Source organism: Carcharodon carcharias, chromosome 15 (assembly GCF_017639515.1).
Source record: "Carcharodon carcharias isolate sCarCar2 chromosome 15, sCarCar2.pri, whole genome shotgun sequence".
NCBI lineage: Eukaryota > Metazoa > Chordata > Chondrichthyes > Lamniformes > Lamnidae > Carcharodon > Carcharodon carcharias.
Window position 1 is genome coordinate 101,092,180 of NC_054481.1, and position 22,123 is coordinate 101,114,302.

At 43.8% G+C, this 22,123-nt stretch overlaps 1 protein-coding gene across 1 annotated transcript in view; it reads left to right on the top strand.

The window, feature by feature from the left end:
- Positions 1-19,898, top strand: part of LOC121288564 (zinc finger protein 362-like) — a 30,127-nt gene extending 10,229 nt beyond the window's left edge. Inside the window, exons 3-7 of the mRNA XM_041207160.1 lie at positions 9,550-9,844; positions 11,684-11,908; positions 13,946-14,024; positions 16,934-17,092; positions 19,157-19,898. Of these exons, the coding sequence (XP_041063094.1) occupies positions 9,550-9,844; positions 11,684-11,908; positions 13,946-14,024; positions 16,934-17,092; positions 19,157-19,273 (875 nt within the window). The 3' untranslated portion in view covers positions 19,274-19,898. The remainder of the gene's footprint in view (positions 1-9,549; positions 9,845-11,683; positions 11,909-13,945; positions 14,025-16,933; positions 17,093-19,156) is intronic.
- Positions 19,899-22,123: the final 2,225 nt, after the last annotated feature.

Genomic DNA, 22,123 nt, shown 5'->3' on the forward strand with positions numbered 1-22,123 from the left:
ACAATTTCCAGTTCCCTGCCCCAATCGCTTCCTCTTCACCATGGACGTCCAATCCCTCTACACCTCCATCCCCCACCAGGATGGTCTGAGGGCCCTTAGCTTCTTCCTCGAACAGAGGCCCGAACAATCCCCATCCACCTCTACTCTCCTCCGTCTGGCTGAACTTGTTCTCACACTGAACAACTTCTCCTTTAACTCCTCTCACTTCCACCAAATAAAATGTGTGGCTATGGGTACCCGCATGGGCCCCAGCTATGCCTGTCTTTTTATGGGGTATGTGGAACATTCCTTGTTCCAGTCCCACTCCGGCCCCCTCCCACAACTCTTTCTCCAGTACATCGATGATTACTTCAGTGCTGCTTCATGCTCTCGTCGGGATTTGGAAAAAATTATTAATTTTGCTTCCAATCTCCACCCCTCCATCATTTTCACATTGTCCATCTCTGACACTTCCCTTCCCTTCCTTGACCTCTCTGTCTCAATTTCTGGTGATCGACTGTCCACCAATATCCATTACAAGCCTACCGACTCCCACAGCTCCTCACACCCCACTTCCTGTAAGGACTCCATCCCATTCTCTCAGTTCCTTCGCCTCCGTCGCATCTGTTCTAATGATGCTACCTTCAAAAACAGTTCCTCTGACATGTCCTCCTTCTTCCTTAACCGAGGTTTTCCACCCCTGGTCATTGACAGGGCCCTCAACCGTGTCCGGCCCATCTCCCGCGCATCTGCCCTCACGCCTTTTCCTCCCTCCCAGAAACATGATAGGGTCCCCCTTGTCCTCACATCACCCCACCAGCCTCCGCATTCAAAGGATCATCCTCAGCCATTTCCGCCAACTCCAGCATGATGCCACCACCAAACACATCTTCCCTTCACCCCCCTTGGCGGCATTCCGTAGGGATTGTTCCCTCCGGGGCACCCTGGTCCACTCCTCCATCACCCCCTGCCTATGGCACCTCCCCATGCCCACGCAAAAGATGCAACACCTGCCCCTTCACTTCCTCTATCCTCACCGTCCAAGGTCCCAAACACTCCTTTCAAGTGAAGCAGCATTTCACTTGCATTTCCCCCAACTTAGTCTACTGCATTCGTTGCTCCCAATGCGGTCTCCTCTACATTGGAGAGACCAAACGTTAACTGGGCGACCACTTTGCAGAACACCTGCGGTCTGTCCGCAAGAAAGACCCAAACCTCCCTGTTGCTTGCCATTTTAACACTCCACCCTGCTCTCTTGCCCACATGTCTGTCCTTGGCTTGCTGCATTGTTCCAGTGAAGCCCAACGCAAACTGGAGGAACAACACCTCATCTTCCAACTAGGCATTTTACAGCCTTCTGGACTGAATATTGAATTCAACAACTTTAGATCTTGAACTCTCTCCTCCATCCCCACCCCCTTTCCGTTTCTTCCCCCTTCCTATTCTTTTTTCCAATAATTTATATAGATTTTTCTTTTCCCACCTATTTCCATTATTTTTAAATCTTGTATGCCCTGCTAGTCTTTCTACTCCACCCCCACTAGAGCTGTACCTTGCGTGTCCTGCCATCCATTCTTAATTAGCACATTTGTTTAGATAATATCACCACCTTCAACACCTCTTTGTTCCTTTGTGACATCTTTTGATTATCTGCTCCTATCACTGCTTGCTTGTCCCTATAACCACACCACCCCCCTCCCACTTCAACCCCCCCCCCCCCCCCCCCCCCCCCACCTTAAACCAGCTTATATTTCACCCCTCTCCCAATATTCACTCAGTTCTGTTGAAGGGTCATGAGGACTCGAAATGTCAACTCTTTCCTTCTTCGCTGATGCTGCCAGACCTGCTGAGATTTTCCAGGTAATTTTGTTTTTGTTTTGGATTTCCAGCATCCGCAGTTTTTTGTTTTTATGCAGTGCTCTGGATGCTGTCATATACCGGAAGAGGCAAGTCTGCTCATCAGTGAATGTATGGATGAGTCTGTCATCATGGTCCAGTGTTGCTAGAGTCAAAAAGCTGCCAGGGCTGCTGATGGTTGACTGAGGGCTGGAAGAAGTCAAATGGAATATAGTTTTGTTATGTATCTGCAGTTTATCATCCTCGACACCAGGTGGCTCTGTTAGTCAAAAGTTAAAGAGAAAATACTGTTAACACTCAGCAGATTAAGTCATCAGCGGTAAAGAGAACAGAATAGTTAATGTTTCAGATTTAGGCCCTTCATCAGAATTGTTCAACAGTTAGACATGTCTGACCCTGTTGTGCCTGTCTTCAGCCATGGGATGATTCTCCAGATCACCCTGCTCAGTATCCAAATCGCTGAACTTCACACATACTTTTCTTTATTTTTTTCCAGTGACCATTCTTCATGCACTGGGTTACAAAGTCACACAGATCTGAGCACAATAGCACCAGCCTGATCCCTGGTGTGTGCTGAATGAGACTGTTTCTGCCGAGCGGCAGTAAGCAGCTTCACAATCTGCCCAGGCATCTTAGACTCGAGGGGGCAAAGCTTAGCCACTGTCCAGTGCTCCTGATCACTATTCAATGACCCCGCTCGAAAGCGCCTGTGTGTGTGTGTGTGTGTGGGCTCAGCTAATTCCCCACCCAGTTGAATACCCTGTGAACATTCGCTGGCCCCGCACCATAAATGATAATCACTTCAGTGAGGGCTCCTGTGGACTGGTGCCTCAGAATATCGACATGGGGCCAGGAATAGATCCGCTATTCAGTGCAACCAATTGCCCTGTGCCTCACAACACTCTATCCAATACCCAGGCCTGGGAGAGGCAAAAACGATAGATACAAACCCAGAAATAAAAACAGAAAATGCTGAAAAAACTCAGCAGCTCTGGCAGTATCTGTGGAACGAGGAAATAGAGTTAACGTTTTTAGTCGAACATGACTCTTCTTCGAGTTAATGAAGAGTACTCCAAAGGAGAGTCATATTGGACTTGAAATATTAACTCTGTTTCACCCTTCACTGCTGAGTTTTCCCAGCACTTTCTGTTTTTATTTCAGAGTTCAGCATCTGCAGTATTTTTCTTTTAGATTAAAAACCCAGGGTGCGGATCAGGGGGAGGGAATATCTGGAATATTGCTCTCCGATCCCACCTGTCTTTCCGAGTCATACAGCGCTAACCTCTTGCATAAGGTGATCTCTGTCCCAGCCAGGAACAGGGCTAGCTCCCGCCTGAAGGAATTCAGCAGATCAGCAGCCTGTTTTAGAAGTTCACTAGTCTCTGGGAAAAGAACCACCTTCTGACATCGAATCCAGATCTGGCCTTGCACAACTTAACCTTTAAACAAACTGTCTAACTTGTGACCACATCTCGAATATTGTGTGCAGTTTTGGCCTCCTTATTTAAGGAAGGGCGTAAATGTGTTGGAGGTGGCTTAAAGGAGGTTTACCAGATTGATACCTGGAAGGAGTGGGTTGTGATATGAGGAAAGGTTGGACATGCTGAGATTGTTTCCATTGGAGTTTGGCAGAGTTCAGGGTGACTTGATTGAAGTGTATAAGATCCTGAACCGTCTGGACAAGGTGGATGTGGGAAGGATGTTTCTTCTTAAGGGTGAGTCCAGAACTAGGGAGCACTGTTGTAAAATTAGGGGTTGCCCTTTTAGGACAGAGATGAGAAGAATTTTTTTCTCTCAGAGGGTTGTGCGACTTTGGAACTCTCTGCCTCAGAAGGTAGTGGAGGCGGGGTCCTTGAATATTTTTAAGGCAGAGGTAGATAGATTCTTATTAGGCAAGGGAGTCAAAGGTTAACGGGGGTAGATGGGAATGTGGAATTCGAAACACAAGATGATCAGCCATGATCTTATTGAACAGTGGAACAGGTTCAAGGGGCCAAATGGCCAACACCTGCTCCTATTTAATATGTTTGTATCAACACAGTCTTCACAATCTCAGAAACCACACCCCCTAAGTCAACATCTCAGTAAAATGTTGAATCCCAGCTCTTTTAGTAACTAGAATAATTTAAACTTAGGAATTAATGAGGCCACTAACAAAGCCTTACTTTAATGGGCCTGGAGTGTAGGATAGAAGCAGGCAAAATAGAAGTCACACATTTTTGCTGTGGTATCTAGTCTGAGAAGCCTTGTGGCACAGTGGGTAGTGTCCCTGCCTCTGAATCAGAAGCTCTGGGCTTGAGTCCAACCCCAGGACTGATGGCCACAGAAAGTGCATTCATAATGCAGCCACACAGGTTGAGTATCAACTTGCAAACGCTGCCAACACATGGTAAGAGCGGGAGAGATTCCTGGTCAGCCATGTGATGGAAAGAACGTCAGAGCCTTTACCATCACTGTCCATGGCTCCAGACTACAACCTGCATAGGATCACAGAATCACAGTGTAGAAGAGGCCCTTCGGCCCATTGAGTCTGCATGTAAAAGTCTATGTTGCCACAGCAACTCGGACTCCCTGAGTGAACTGTAACACACCTCGACCATCCAGTCTGAGACTGGAGAATTTCTATAGTGAAATACCAGACATGCTGTAGTGCCTGAAGTTTTGTCACAGAGCGGTGCTCTGCTACAACACTGCCTCAAATTAAATATACCAAATTCTAATAAAACAGCAGGGTTGTAAAGAACAATGAGCAGCTTGATGCTTCCTGTTCTCCGAGCTTTCTCCCTTCTCCAGTAGATGTTAAATCCTGCTGGGATGCTGGTGATGTGCAATCTTGGCATCTCACCCAAGCGGCCACTGTTCATGTGCCCACTAATCCTGATCGTGTTTCCATCCAGAATTCATGCACATGCACTTTCCGACAGCTGAGAAAGAAATGGTGTTCCGCTTGATATTCACACCGCCCCCCCCCACCCCGCCCACCTCCCCGATGCCTGGGTTGAGATCAGCAAACACACACACGTGGGGTGGAGGAGGGTTGGGGGGAGCATGTGATGGGACTTTTCTACCTTCCTGACCTGGGGCAGTCCAGTTCATGGACTTAGCGATGGAGTTACTTCAGCTCTCCCAATCACGTACCTACATTAAGTGTAAAGGCATTGCCCCCTCTCCCACTACTGGACTCAGTAATTCCTCCAAGCTGTTGTCACCAATTTTCTCCATTTAAATTAATACATTGATTGAAAATGTACAATAATGTAGGGCATTCATTCAAGTTATTTTTAAAGGGTCATTAATGCAGAAAATTGTTCTTTAAACTAAATCAACTCAATTTCCCATAATAACTTTTTAAGTATTTTATTTATAACCGCTGGACTAGAGTTAAAGTAAGAAAAACAGGCTAGATTAGTGCCGTTAGGAACAAAGTTAATATATTACCTCACACAACTCACACAATCATCCTGTGTGTGGCTTTCCTCTCTTTCTCTTCCCCTTTTGCCTTTTCTCACTCTCTTTATAAAACATTTTCACTGTGACAGATGTTAAACTAACTGGCCGGTAGTTTCTCTCTCCTTCCCTTTTTGAATAAAGGAATTACATTGCTATTTTCCAACCTAATGGCACTTTTTCCGAATCCAGGGAATTTTGGAAAAAATAAAACCAACACACCAACTAACTCACTAGCCAGTTCTTTTAAGACCCTAGGATGAAGTCCGTCAGGTCTCAGGGATTTGACAGCCGACAGCTCCAACAATTTGTTAACTACCACTTTCCTGGTGTTTGTAATCTTCCTGAGTTCCCCCCTCCCTTCCAGTTCTTGATTTACAGCTATTTCCGGGATGTTACTTGTATACTACTTGGTGAAGACAGATGCAAGATACCTGTTCAATTCATCTCTCATCTCTATATTTTCCATTATTAAATCCCCTGACTATTTTTCTATAGGACCAATGCTCACTTTATTAACTAATGTTTTATTTAAGTATCTATAGAAACTCTTACTATCCATCTTTATATTTCTAGCTCTCTCATACTCTGATTTTTTCCCCTATATTAATCTTTTTTTCATTCTTTGCTGTTCTTTATATTCTGTCCAATCTTTGACCTGCCACCTGTCTTTACTCAATTATATGCTTTTTTTACCTTTGATGCTATTTTTAATTTTTTTAGCTAGTCATGGATGGAGGGTCATCACCATGGAATTTTTCTTTTTCATTTGAATGTACCTATTCTGTGTATTTTGAAATATCCCTTTAAATGTCTGCCTCTGCATCTCTATTGACCTGTCCCTTAACTTCATTTCCCAGTTCACTTTAGCTAGCTCTGCTTTCATCTCACATAATTGCCCTTATTTATGTTTAAAATACTAGTCTTCGACCCACTCTTCTCTCCCTCAAACTGAATGTGAAATTCAATCATATTGTGATCACTGCCACCCAGGGGTCCCTTCACAAAGAGGTTATTAATTAATCCTATCTTGTTGCACAATACCATGTCTAGTATTGCCTGCTCCCTGGTTGGCTCCAGAACGTGTTGTTCTAAGAAGCTATCCCAAAAACATTCTATGAAGTCCTCATCTAGGCTGCCTATGCCCATCTGATTTTTCCAGTCTAAAGTCCCCCATGATTATTATCGTACCTTTCTGACAAGCTCCCATTATCTCTTTTTATTCTGCCCTACCGTGCAGTTACAATTAGGGGGCCTGTACACCCTTCCCTAGCTTCCTGTCCTTCCTAAAAGTCATGTACCCTTCAATATTCAGAACCAAATCTATGTCGTCCTGCAGCCATGTCTCTGTAATAGCTTTCAGAGTGTACTTATTTATTTCTATTGTGCTATCAGTTCATATGTTTTGTTTCAAATGCTATATGTATTTAGATACAGAGCCTTTAGTTTTGTCCTTTTATTATTTTTGAACCTTTAGCTTTGACTGCTTTTTTACTCTTAGATTTGTATTCACCTTCTCTTTCTGTCATGTTCTGTTTATCATTTCCCATATTAATATTTTTCTCTCCTGCCTTGTCTGTACTCTTTGGTTTGCCACATCTTCCCAAATTTGATCTCTTGCCTCCACTATTCAGTTTAAAACCCTCCCTACTTCCCTAGTTATGCAGCTCGTGAGGACACCAGCCCCAGCACAGTTCAGGTGTAAACTGTCCCAAAGGTACAGATCCCACTCTCCCCAATACTGATGCTAGTGCCCCACAAACCGGAACCCACTTCCCCCACACCAGTCTTTGAGCCACACATTTATTTCTCTAATATTATTTGCCCTATGCCAATTCACACATGGCTTAGATAATAACCTAGAGATTATTACCTTTGAGGTTCTGCTTTTTAATTTAGTGCCTAGCTCCTCTTCCTGACTATGCAGAAGCTCTTTCCTAGTTCTACCTATTCAGTGGTACCTACATGGACTATGACAACTGGATCCTCTTCCTCCAAATTCCTCTCCAGCCCTAAGCAAATGTCCTGAATCCTGGCACCAGGCAGGCAACACAGCCGTCTGCTCCTTGTTACAGAGAACAGTGTCAATCCCCCTCACTATCACTACATTCCTTTTTCCTCCCCGACTTGAATGGCTTCCTGTATCTCGGTGCCATGGTCAGTTTGCTCATCCACCCTGCAGCCCCTGCTCTCATCCAAACAAGCTGAGAGAACCTCAAACCTATTTGACAATTGCAAAGGCTGAGGCTCCTGCACTCCTGCCCTCTGGATCCCCTTACCTGCCTCAGGTGTAGTCACACCCTCCTGCCCCTGACCATTGACCAAATCAGAAGACCCTATCCCAAGTGACGTGACTGCTTCCTGGTATAAAGCATCCAGGTAGCTTTCCCCATCCTTGATGCTTCATAGTGTCTGCAGCTCAGCCTCCAGTTCAATGACTCTGAGCCGAAGCTTCTCAAGCTGCAAACACTTACTGCAAATGTGTTTGTCCTAGATCACAGTCGCATTCAGGAACTCCCACCTGCTGCAGCCTTGACAAATCACCTGTCCTGTCATCCTTGACATGTTTTAATTAATTACTTAATTATATTATTTAGTCACTTATTTTCCTTTTTTATAAGTATTTTATTAACCGCACCACCGGTTTGGATTCTTTTTAAACCTTAGGAATAGGATGCAGCTTAACCACTTACCAGATACTCACCAGTTAACTTTTACCCCACTAGTTGAGCAAAAACCAATTCCTACAGGTTGGAAAAGTTAGTCAAGGCTAAAGCAAAGGAGCAGCTGCTCCCCCCCTCACCTAACTCCCTAATCACCCAACTCCCAGCACTCTGTTCAAAGATGCACTCCGTGCAAAGTCGCACTGAAGTGGCTGTTTATATATCCTGCACTGAAACCAAGCGCTTGGCTGACCCGAGTTACAGAAAATGGAACATCTCACCTCCCACTTTCAGAGCATGTCATCCGCGACTATACCTTTCAGTTCTGCTGCCAAATGGCTTTTTAATAAAGAAATATTGTGTGTCAAGGCTCAGTGATGTTGTGACATTTCATAAAGCAACAAAAGCTTCATCCTTGTGGATTATTGTGCATGAAGAATTGACTGAATTGGGTGCTGTGCATCTCACTCCGGTCACCCTGATGTTGTTACATGGAGTTATTGTCCTTTTGGATTTAAGGTTTGCAAGGCAGGACTGATATATGGGATGGAGAAAAGGGACAAAGCAATCATGGGTATCTAAACTGGCAGACTGTGCTCTCTATCTCATTGCAGGTGGCACACCTCATCATGAGCATTTCCCAGAGGAGAACATGCATGAGTATATATTTTTCAGGAACGTTTTCAGCTCTTCTTACCCATTAGATTAAATAGATGGAAAATCATGGTCAGGGAATTCCCAGCTTCCTGATATGATCTGCTCCCATGCTGTTCATCCTATATTTAGTAGTAGACTGTGGATGTACCTAATTAAGATCATCGCTCCATCGGAAATACCTGAACAGGCCAGGTCAAGTATAACTCAATCATAGCAGCTAAACATTAGAATTGTACTCCAGAATACTATCCACAAGCAGCACCAGGTAGAACAATTAGTTTGTATGTCTGTGAGAGTGTGTGTTTCTGTGTGTTTCTTTGTGTGTGTGTGTGTGTGTTTCTGTGTCTGTGAGTGTGTGTATGTGTTTCTGTGTGTCTGTGAGCATGTGTGTGTGTGGGTTTCTGTGTGTCTGTGAGCGTGTGTGTGTATTGTTTTCTGTGTGTCTGTGAGCGTGTGTGTGTATGGGTTTCTGTGTGTTTGTGAGCGTGTGTGTGTATGGGTTTCTGTGTGTCTGTGAGCGTGTGTGTGTATGGGGTTCTGTGTGTCTGAGCGAGTATGTGTTTCTGTGTCTGTGAATGTGTGTATGGTTTTCTGTGTGTCTGTGAGTGTGTGTTTGTGTGTGTGAGTGTATGTTTCTGTGTCTGTGAGTGTGTATGTGTTTCTGTGCATGGGTTTCTGTGTGCCTGTGAGTGAGCGTGTGTTTGTGTGTGTTTCTGTGTATGTGTATGTGTATGTGTGTGTGTGTGTATGGGTTCCTGTGTATGCTTGAGTTTCGTGTTGGCAAAATAGAAATCCGTAGTGGCTGTGTCTCTTTAAAGAAATAAATTTTGAATTCAAACCATGCACACTTCGGTAGCTGAAATTATAGAGTTAACAAAGCTCTAAGCCTGATTTTCTAAAATGCCATTCTGTTTCTTCCCCCCCCACCACTCATCCTCCACTCCAGGGCTTAGCTTATCTTCCCCCACTGCCACTTGTGACTCCATCAGTGTGACAACCCCCACCTTAGCCAGCCAGGGTCGCGCTGAGGTCTCTTCTCCCACCCTGATCTCCGGGCTGATCACCCATCATGGCATGGACCCTGCACACTCCAGCAAGAATGGCCTAGCCAGCACCCTGAAGATCGAACGAGGCAGGAAGAAGATAAAGGGCGAAAACTGCATCGGGCCGCCTGTTCTTGTGGTGCCATATCCGATACTGGCTTCAGGCAACGAATCCTCCAAGGATGGGAAAACATACAGGTTGGAAAATAAGTGGTAGAATACCAATTTAAAAACTGAGCCCTTCAAAACCCCAGAGATGTGGGATGTCCCGATGAGGAGCAGTGAGGCTGGGGTGTGGACGCACTCAGTGGCTGCTCCAGTCGATCATTGTCCTTGATGCAGTTTCTGGGACCAAGGGCAGAGAGCGGGGAGAAAGCTAGAGCTCAACAAAGTCTGCCTGCAAACCACTAACGGCACAAAAACAATGTCTCAGCCAGTACTGAGTTTAGAGCCAGGGCCTGGTTAAAGGTTTGCTTGTTTGAAAATCATTCCGAATATGTCCCTTTCAGCACAGTTGGCCAAAAGCTGTCTTATATTTCAGATGGTTGAATTGCATATGATGCGATTCCTTCCCATTGAAGCAATGGGTTGTAGCAATAAGTGAGACCAACATGTCCTCTCCAGAGCAAGATCTATTTTTCCTAACCTGACATTTCTACTGATGACTAACAGGATTCATAGAATTGTACAGCACAGAAGGAGGCCATTTGGCCCATCATGCCTGTGCAGGCTCTATGAGAGACTTACCAGTTAATCCTTGCCTCTTTCCCCATAGCCCAGCAAAGGTTTCATTTCCAAGCGTATATCCAGTTCCCTATTGAAAGTAACTATTCAACCTGCTTCTACTAGCCTTTCAAGCAACACGTTCCAGATCCTAATTATTCTCTGTGTTTAAGAAAAGAAAATCTTCCCCTTCTGGTTTTTTTGACAATTTATTTAACTCCATGCCTCTGATTCCTGACCTTCACATCAGTGGGAACTGCATCCCCTTGTTAACTACATTGAAATCCCTCAGGAGTTGCAGGAATATGCTACAGTACTACGATGGGAGCAGGCAGTAGGGTCAAGGCACAGGATAAACACATGGGAAGCTACTCCCTCTTCCAGAGTGCAGCTCATTCTCGAAGAACAAAGCTCTTTGTTCCAGAAAAACACCCCAGAACATAGTCCAGCACTAGCACATTGCTCAACATTCCATAATGAAGTCCACCATTCTGTGGGGTGGCTTTCTGTTCAAGAATAAAGATCCCTATTATGGGATGGAGCACATTTTAGAATAAGCACCTCCTCCCCCCCCACCCCATTCCAGAGTGAAGCTTGCAATTCTAGCCCAGCTCACCTTCAGAGAACATCGCTTTCCATTCAAATGTTGATCCACTTCTCTGGAACAAGAAGAGCACACTATTCTGACAGAGACCTCCACCCCAGAGCTGAGCTCCCCTGTTCTAGTGCTTTGCTCAATCTCAAAGAGGACTCCTTATTTTCTTGGCACTATGCAAAGTCTCCCAGTTGACAAGAGAGTTGACCTATGACCTATGGTTGTGTGACCTGCTATGGGAAGAGCAGATTAGGGCCTTGGGCACCCGTTGCTCTATCCAGATGGCCTATCTTTATGTACGAGCTTCATGGCCATTCTCTCTGTGTAACGACTCTGAGTGTTAGCAGCCCATTTGACTCCAGTGGCTATTAGAACTCAGCCCGGTCCTGTCTTACTGTAGTGTGCACAAATGCCCGCTTTTCAGCAGGGTCACTGGATAAGAGTCAGGAAATGGAAGGTTGGTTGATTTTGTTCTCAGTCGGATGCTGAGACTAATTGCAGCTTCCTTTTTGGCTCAAGTAACACACAGACCAGGGTCACAGACTGGGAAAGGCTGTTTAAGTGAGGGACAAGAGGACAGCTGGCATTTTTGGAGCCTGTCACCAAACTAAAGTCAGTGTCTTCAAGAGAGTACTCAGACTCCAGAAAGCTAGTTGATATATTTTGACTTGCAAGAATTTTTTTTCTAATGAAGCCCTGTTTTTGCCTCTCCCACCTAGGTGTAAAATCTGCCCTTTGACCTTCTTCTCCAAGTCCGAAATGCAAATTCATTCCAAGTCGCACACGGAAGCGAAACCTCACAAGTGTCCGCATTGTTCCAAATCGTTTGCTAATGCTTCGTACCTGGCTCAGCATTTACGTATCCATTTAGGAGTTAAGCCCTATCACTGCTCCTATTGCGAGAAATCCTTCCGCCAACTCTCTCACTTGCAGCAGCACACAAGGTGGGGACTATATTCTTTGTTGAACTGAGATTAATGAATCTTTCAGCATGGCTACATTTTAATTCCATGTATGTCCTCCCACCCCCTTTTTTCCCCAGGTGGCCATGCCTCCTTTCCAATACTGGCTGTGACCATTAACCCTCATTTAGGAGGGGCGGAGACAGGGAATCAATGGTGTAACTGCAGATTTCATGGCTAAAATCAACATTGACCTAAGTTAGTCTGCTGGATAAATAGCCCTATGAGAAAGGTGGGAAGATCAGGTTTGCAAAGGAGCTTGGTTAATTGGAAATAGGGTTCCTTGGGCCCAATTAACATCAAGCTATTGACCCTTTAGTTTTTGTTTTTGTCTTTTTCTGTGCAGAAGCTCTGGTCTCTACTTGGCAACAACCGACAGTGAGAAGATTGGAATCAGGAGCTCAGTATGTGGGAAATTGCAGGCTTAGACTTGGTGCACCTATGTTGGAACATTGTTGAGAACAGCCCTGTTTCAGATGGGAGAGAGATAGTGGGATAACTTGTCCCTTTTTCTCCTCACCTCTCAGTCGTTTGCAACAAGATGTGTTTCTTTTATTAATTCATGGGATGTGGGCATCACTGGCTAGGCTAGCATTTATTCCCCATCCCTAATTGCCCTCAAGAAAGTGGTGGTGAACTGTGTTTAGAGGGAGCGTTCTAAACTTTTTAAGTGTTGTGACTTTTAGTAATAGGGACAAAGCAGACCTTTGGGTAATAAGAGCAGAAAATGCTGATAACACTCAGTAGGTCTGGCAGCATCTGTGCAGAGAGAAACAGAGTTAACATTTCGAGTCCTTAAGGCTCTCTGAAGAAGAGTCGTACGGACTTGAAACGTTAACACTGCTTCTCTCTCTACAGATGCTGCCAGACTTGCTGAGTATTACCAGCATCTTATGTTTTTATTTCAGATTTCCAGTATCCGCACTATTTTGCTTTTAGACCTTTGAGTAAGTTTAAATCCGAAAAAAAGATGACGTTTATTCACAAAACACCCCAAAATGTAAATGCAACAAAAAAACTTAATCCTTCACGCGCACAAACACACACACAAGTAAAGACAGATTCTAGACACAAAACATACAGAAATACAAGAAGCAAATCATGTATTTAAATTTGGTCTTTTAAGATGCATGTGTTGCAGGCCTGGTTGGGTTCCCTCTCATGGTTCTTTGGATCAATGGAAGTTGGAAGCTTGTGGATCTCCAGGCAGAGTCATGGATGACTTTCTGTTGAGATGAATCTTTGCAGGTGAAAACAAGTTAGCCCCTTTCTCACTACTTGGGTTGACTGGTTGTTCAGGCAGGGTTCTATTCTTCTTGCTGAAGGAATGATCCCTTATGTCCTGTTGGTTTCCAGACTGCTCTGTCTCTGGACGGTTCTTGGAGGAATAAGAATTGTTATCTGAAATCAGTTTCAATCATGTGGCCACATGATCAGTGTTTTTATTGTCCATGCAAAGGGTTCGAAGCCATTGCTACACAATGGTGGGGTGGGGGGTAGGTGGTGAGCGGTGGCTGTTCACACCTGTTTGTGATAAACTGGTTTCTCTGCAACTCTCAAAGTGCCAGCTCGCAGACACCAAATCTGGGGGCGGGGGCTATTGATTTTGAGTTTCGGTAAATACGCAGTCAATAGGAAGTGTAAATTCACAAGTGGTTTCACATTTTGAATGCCTATTCAAGGGAAGACATTCCACCCACGGTCTTTTACATTCTTGGAGCTGCCCAGAGACCTGAGTTAATACTATGCCCGTGCAGAAATTGGAAAAGGTAATTTCTGATCCTCGGCAGTCATCTTTGCAGCACATTGTCTACTTTTTAAAGTTAATTTCAAAAATTTCACATTGCATAAAGTTTGTATTTTGAAAGCTAGGATTAGGATATCTTTATTGGGCATGACAAGCCTCCATAGGAGACATGGATTGAGTTTGGCATCCTCGACAGATATTGAGTATCAATACCACAATTTGGAGCACAGATATTCCTATAAAAATGACTGAATGTGTTTTCTCTAATGCAGGATCCACACTGGGGACAGACCATACAAATGTGCACATCCAGGTTGTGAGAAGGCTTTTACCCAGTTATCGAACCTGCAGGTCAGTGAATACGTACGCACTTAGCTTAGATGCTGCTAGTGGATCGTTAACTCACTCGAACAAGGCAGGATGTCAGAAACCTATTCTCTTGCAGTTGTCAAATGGATCATCTATCCAAATAGACAAGGTTTGGGGTGAGCTAGCTGAAGTCAGTTCAAGGGGCAATGTGAATGGCAACATTTGGCTTCATTGTGGACTTGAGAGAAAAGTAACCCAGAATAGCAGATGGCATGATGAGTCAACACAGGGAGGAGGGAGAATGTGTAGGATTTTCTGTTTGAAGTTTTAGGAAGAACAAGACAGAAAGCTTTAGTAGAGCAGTCACCCTAATACCATTGGAACATAGAATGAGGGGAAAGGTTATAATGCAAAGCAAGAGTTTTGTGTTGGAAGAGCGAGAGAGAAATCAATTACCAGACAAGCTTTTTAACTCTAGGACATGAAAACTATACAGCTCCTCCTCCAGTCTGCAGGCTTTTCAAATCAAGTAGGCCTAAACTCAAACCCGACTTCTTGCTTTATCTCAACTTCTCTCCTACTCTCGGAGCCTTGCAAAGGTCCTTCTCCAAGGGCCTACTCCTTGGCTTCACAATAAGGTTAACTCAGGAAGAGTCTTTGGTTAAATAGAAATCCCGGGAACTAAAGCTGAGACCATGTACTTCTCCAAAACGTGGGGGATTATGGGCAGTACATCATGGTAAGCTGTTTATACCAGGACTCAACAGATGCCCACTTGCTCTCTGACCTGATGAACAATGAGAAGCACAGAAAGTGAAGGACCACAAAAAACAGGTGAAGAGGAAGGAGAGATTTGCACTAATGGAAGGACCTAAATGTATCTAGAGGCAGTTAGGCCATATTATCCTGGTACAGGCCTCGCTAAGATCTGAGGTTTGCTCGTTCTGTTTGTACGAAGTGTTAAACAGGTAGAATATTGGATTGATTCATTTTCTGGACAAGTAACAGGTGGAATCATTCTCTAACCTAGCTAAAGGACTCAAATTATTCCTGAAGGATTAAAAAGCCTCAGGCGAGTCTGTAGATCAGAAGAAATATTTTCCACCACAGAAATACAGATGTTGGGCATGATCTGAACCAAAGCACTTGGAGAAGAGTTAACTAATTCTGACATAAAGAACTTTTATATCTAGTTGGGAATGGTGTCAAGAAGATATAATAATTCTCAAAATGTTGTTGGAATGTATTGTAAAATAGAGTACCAGTGGGGTAAGGGTGTGCGTGTGTGCGTTTGTATGTACGCATGCGTGCATTTTAAGTGCATTACAGGCCACAGGCCTGGGTACTGTCATCTATGAAGAGAGGGTAGGTTGGAGGTGTTAATTAGATAAACATGGGGAAGTTTAGAAACATAGGTGTCAAGGGAACATTTGCATTTTGAAATAAACCAGACAAGATTGTTTTCAAGGGTGCGGTGAAATAGTTCAGTGCTATGAAAGAGTTTTATTATCAGGCAGATAAAGTCCAAAGACATAGTGAAACAAAGGGTATTTGCATTCAAAGAGGAAGATATGTATAAAGGAGCAAAGGCTGTGTGTGAGGGAAGGCATTTTTAAGATCTTACAAGTATGTGAAAAGCCTTCAGCATCTATGCCTCAAGTTGCTGTCTTCAAAGGACTGAAGTTAAGAAAACTCACTTGGAAGTTGACTGGTTCAAGTTATCATGTTACTTTACCTGGGTCTTTTAAAATCTATGTGTCTTACTGTTGCTTTAACAAAAGTGTAACTGGGAGTTAGATTGAGTGGGAGAATTGGAAATCATCGTAGTAGTAATTTGTAGATCTGTGTATGTATTTAAAATCATTTCACTTATTAATAAATGTTTAATCTAGTTTTATAAAAAACCTATAAGACTTGGTGGTCTTATTACTACTGAATTCAAGGCATGAACCTCGAAATTTATATAAATTGGAAATTAGTTGTGACAGTTGTTTTAAGTTTCCCTCTGGGATTTGAACAGCCTGGCATTTACCATCTGCTGTGTCATAACAGTGGAAATTGTGGGGTTAGATATAGACAGGTGCAGCAATACTGCTGCATGGAGGGGAGAGAGGGTGAATAGTGTATGTGAATGTAAGAAGCCAGAGGTGAGGATGGATGAATATTCCATCCTCGCCTCCAAAAGTATTTATGTATAGAAGCAAGAGCAAAAGTGCTGGATGTGCATGGCTGGTCAATAAGCATCTGAAAGAGAGAAGACATGTCCATGTTCCAGGTAGGAATCAATCAACAGAACTTTCCCGAAGAAAGTGAACCAGATTGGGCAGGGAGTATGATGTGAAGACTTATGAATGGAAGTGGATTGACGGGCTAATTAGTCTTTACTCAAATGTCAGATTGGCTCGGCTGGTGGAACTCTCATCTCAATGAAACTTGAGTCGAGGGGCACTCCAGAACTTGGGTGTATAATCTCAGGAGGACATTTTAGTGCACTATTGAGCTGCCTGAGAGAAGTCTCCTGGGTCTGAACCTTAAATTGCCTGGGCACAGTGAACATCAGAGAGTCAGGCACGTCGGAGTGCAGACTCTGAAGGAACTTGTCAGATTTGACAACATTTGTTCAGCCTCAAAAAATCTAGTGCACTGCTCACAGACCCAAGAAAATCTTCCACCATTGAACCAAATCCTGGTCTGCCTATGTAGGTGTGGAAGGTTCCAGGGGATGGGGGAATCACCCAGTGCCTAGGCCAACATTCCTCCAAAGCATGCTAATTCATTTCATTTGCCTTTTGTAAGACCTGGTTCCTCACAAAACTGACTGCAATGCCTGGTGACTTAACACAGGTAGCAAATCTTCAAAAATTTACTCACTGGAAGTGAAGAGCTTTTGGAGTCTCTTAGGATGTGAAATGTAAGTCCTGTCATATATTTTTCATTTTTTTTTATTACAGTCTCATCAACGGCAGCACAACAAAGACAAGCCATACAAATGTCCGAATTGCTACAGAGCGTACTCAGACTCTGCCTCACTTCAGATCCACCTCTCCACGCATACGGTTAAACACACTAAGGCTTACTGCTGCAGCATGTGTGGACGAGCTTACACCTCAGTACGTATCAGTAACTCTCTTCCCAATGAAAACCCCTTCATTAACCGTATGATACAAAGGAGATCTCTTTTGAAAATATATCAACTTCTTTTCAAACTTTTCTCTTGAAAACGCAGACTCATGCTGAAATATGAAACATTGACTGGCGCTCTCTACAGTACACTGAGCTGGAGTATGGGATATCGATTAGTGCTGGGGTATGGGATATTGATTAGTGTGGGGATATGGTATATTGATTAGTGCTGGAATGTGGGATATTGATCAGTGCAGGAATATGAGAAATTGATTAGTGCTGGAATATGGGATATAGATTAGTGCTTGAATATTGGATATTGATTAGTGTGGAAGTATGGGATATTGATCAGCCCTGGGATATGGATATTGATTAGCACTGGGGTATGGTATACTGATTAGCGCGGGGATATGAGATATTGATTACTGGTGGGATATGGGATATTGATCAGTGCAGGGATATGGGATATTAATTAGCGCTGGTATGGGATATTGATCGGTGCAATGGTATGGGACATGCATTAGTGCTGGGATGAGATATTGAATAGTGCAGGGTTATGGGGTATTGATTAGCTCTGTGGTATGGGATATTGATTAGCCCTGGGGTATGGGATATTGATTAGCCCTGGGGTATGGGATATTGATTAGCCCTGGGGTATGGGATATTGATTAGTGCTGGGTTATGGGATATTGATAAGCACTGGGGTATGGGATACTGATTAATGCTGGGATATGGGATATTGATTAGCCCTGGGGTATGGGATATTGTTTAGTGCAGGGGTATGGGATATTGATTAGCGCTAGGTTATGGGATATTGATGAGCACTGGGGTATGGGATATTGATTGGTGCTTGGATATGGGATATTGATTAGCTGTGGGGTATGGGATATTGATAAGCGCTGGGGTATGGGATACTGATTAATGCTGGGATATGGGATATTGATTAGCTCTGGCATATGGGGTATCGATGAGTGCTGGGGTATGGGGTATTGATGAGTGCTGGGGTATGGGGTATTGATGAGTGCTGGGGTATGGGGTATTGATGAGTGCTGGGGTATGGGGTATCGATGAGTGCTGGGGTATGGGGTATCGATGAGTGCTGGGGTATGGGGTATCGATGAGTGCTGGAGTATGGGGTATCGATGAGTGCTGGGGTATGGGGTATCGATGAGTGCTGGGGTATGGGGTATCGATGAGTGCTGGGGTATGGGGTATTGATGAGTGCTAGGATATTGGGTATTGATGAGTGCTGGGGTACGGGGTATCATTGAGTGCTGGGGTATGGGGTATTGCTTTTCTTAATTCGTTCACGGGATGTGGACTTCACTGGCTGGGCCAGCATTTATTGCCCATCTCTAGTTGCCTTTGAGAAGGTGATGGTGAGTTGCCTACTTGAACCGCTGTAGTCCATGTGGTGTAGGTACACCCACAGTACTGTAGGGAGCGAGTTCCAGGGTTTTGACCCAGCGACAGTGAATGTACAGTGATATATTTCCAAGTCAGGATGGTGTGTAGCTTAGAGGGGAACTTGCAGGCGGTGGTGTTCCCATCTATCTGCTGCCCTTGTTGGTGGCCAAGGTTGCAGTTTGGAAGGTGCTATTGAAGGAGTCTTAGTGACTTGCTACAGTGTATTTGTATATGGTATGCACAGCTGTCACAGGAAAATGAAGAATGCATGTGAGGGGGCACCTGAGTAACTAGCATGCATTTCTGGATGGCTCTTTGTAATTGAACCTCACAGTGGTGTTCACTGAATCCATTGCATGGAGAACCCAGTGTTGAAATTAAAACAAAAATAGCTGGAAAAACACAGCAGGTCTGACAGCATCTGCGGAGAGGAATACAGTTAACGTTTCGAGGCCGTATGACTCTTCAACAGAACTCATGAAGAGTCATATGGACTCGGAACGTTAACTGTTCTCCTCTCCGCAGATACTGTCAGACCTGCTGAGTTTTTCCAGCTATTTTTGTTTTTGTTTCAGATTTCCAGTATCCACAATATTTTGTTTTTATCCCAGTGTTGAAATTGTTGACTTTTCTATCCTTTACAGGAAACATACCTCATCAAACATATGGCAAAGCATACGGCAGTGGAACATGCAATCGACACCCACTCCCCTCAGAGAACGGAATCCCCCAGTTGCCCTGTTCGGATTTCCCTCCTTTAATCGGCGCCTGTGTTCGAACTCCAGAAAGTGGACGCTCTGGAGCAAAGGTCAGGCGCTTTCCGCAGATGGATGAGGAGTTTTCCTTTCCCATTTGTCTCCTCCCGCTATTTATTCAGTCTCTGAGAAGAGGCCCAACTGCAGCAGTAACATTAGCGCCAAGCTCTTGCGAGTGCAGAGACTCCCAAAGACTACGATGACGCATTTTGAGCCGAGTGTCGTCCGTTGCCGAGGAGGTGAGTGCCTATATTCCTCGGATGAACGCCTTCCGTTGCTGGGCAACGGCACTGGAAGCAACGACGTAACCTACAGACTGGTAACTTCCTCAGTAAGGGCATTGGATCCGTACTGTCTGAGACTTAATAAGCTGTGTCTGAGAGCACCACTTTTATTAATGTTTAATATGTCTACTATTACACAGGAAGACTAAGGAGGAAAAAAAGATAAGAGAATCAACTAGATATAGAATTATTAAACATTTTGTTGTTCTGTGATAGTGCGACAATTCTAGTTTTCAATTATCGGTTATTAGCTAATATGAATTATTATACTAAGTGTATGGTCAATTTTCATGTGTTTAATTGACGTCTTTGCCCAACCTTTTACAGGCTCTGTATACAGGCCCAGACACAACTCATTTTTAATATGCATCTTAACCAGTTCAATACAGAATACCCACGTCCACCCTCACAGAACATGTCTATGATGACATAGACTGCTTTAATGTCAACTAAACTGCCTATGTGTGCTTGAGACAAGTTGCCATGAACAGCAGAAAAGAAGTTTGAGTGTGCCTTTTATTGCAGCGTAAAAGCGCCTAGTGCAAACATAATCAGCAAAGAGAAAGGACTTATACCAGTTTAATCGAATCTCAATGGCTCAAAGGTTGTAGGCCTGAAATCCCAGGAAAATGATTCTGAGGCACGTTGCAATCAAACTGACTCTGACTTCAGGTAGATGCGCCCCCAGTGTTCAAAAGTTGTCAGTGCTAATTGGGCAGTGATCAAATCTGGCCTTACATGAATGCCCGCTGTTTGTCATATTTTGCCAAAAGACATATACACACCTTATCATGTTGCATCACCAATTTGTGAGTGTTTCTCTGCTGGAGTTGAGTCAATGCATCATCCACATCCAACATGAGCTGAATCTTAAAAGGGTCATTGCAAAAATGTCTGGCAAATCTCTTTTTTCACAAACGCATAATGTAAATCCTGCTGAAATACATCTCCATGATGTCTTTGTGACAAAGGTGCTACACATTCCTGGAAACAAAAAGGTTTGCCGAGTATTCTGGCATGAAGTTAGTCTCCTTCAGTAGGATATAGATTGGGATGACAGACCGGAATCAAGTCAAGGGTTCAGAAGGTTTCTATACAGAATGGATACACAATAGCTACCCGAGAATGAATTATAGGCTGGAACTTAATCAAGAGACTAAGACAGTTTATATATGGACCAATGAAAACATAGGAGCGAGTTAAAGACTGCAATCTATTCAGCAGTTCCAGATGACTTAAGTTAGTTTACATTGTAGATGTGTTTACTCATGATTCATATCTAGACCTGGGGGTGATTTAGAAGAACGCAATCTAAGTGAGTTCATAGTGTAAATCAGAATGGTGAAGCACGAGTTGTCCAGAACGGTAATCTGAACCCTGAGCTTAAATACTGTTTTTTCACTTCTTAAAAACCCAGAGTTGAAAAGTGGGGCAAACTGATGGGATGGACATGCCAAATGTCTCTGTGCTGTAAGGGGCCACCTATGTCAAATGGATTTGACCATCACAGCACAATTCAGCCATAAACTGGCAGTCTCACTTAAGAGATTATTTGGGCCCAAGGAAGAAAAATGCCGCAGTGGTGCAATAGGAGATGCTCATCTAGGTTTGGACTGAAGCACACTGCTGGAGCAGAGCAGATGGAGCTTTACTCTGTATCTCCATGTGCTCTCCTTGGCATGGGAGTGCTTGATGATGACAATGGACAATAGATAAAGATGAAGTCAAATACTGGTGGCTCTGGACTCCAGCAGAGAGAGACTCAACAACATAAAGTTGCACAATAATTGGTCTATAATGAATGGTATAGTGCAGCACAGGACACTGCAATCTTAGGGTTGGCTGAACAATTCTTAAACATTCAGTGCCCAACTCTGCTGCTCCTGGTATTTCATGTCCCCTTTTTTTAATTAAGATTCATATGTCACGTACACTTTTCATACTGTTATTTCAAAGAGATTTATACAATAGAGTCAATGATAGTAATCTTTTCTTTAATTTTTTATATATTATATATATTATATATATAAATATGTATAATTCAGTTATGTCTGAGGGAGTGTCCCTCTCAGCCTGCAGATATAGAGTAGATATGGCCTGCACTGTCACTAATCTGATGTTCTTGTGGAACAGTATATTTGTTAAACCGTTTGGAAGAAATGTTTGTGGGGCGGGGGTGGGTTTGTAATAGAACTAGCTTTAAAGTTGGTTTCTCTTAAGGGCCCCTATCTGGGTGGATTAGAACACTGACCTTTCAACTGTGGGACCTGGGATTGAAATTGGGTGAAAATCTCCCTCCATTGGTTGGGTGTGAGGGTGCTGTGTGCGAGCAGCTTTATACTGTCGCATTGTGGTTCCGTCAGCCTACAACAACAAGCTGCCTGCAATTCAGCACTAAATCGGGACTCTCATTTAGAGGGAAGTAGGAAAATAGCACAGTGGCTTCTCACCTAAGGCCAAGGCAGATGCCTTCTGGGGAATTATTTCCTCTAGTGGCGATGTGTTAGCAACATGCTAAACTCAGTAGGAAGATTTCCATTAGTCACCATCCCTAATAAGACAGCAACAGCTT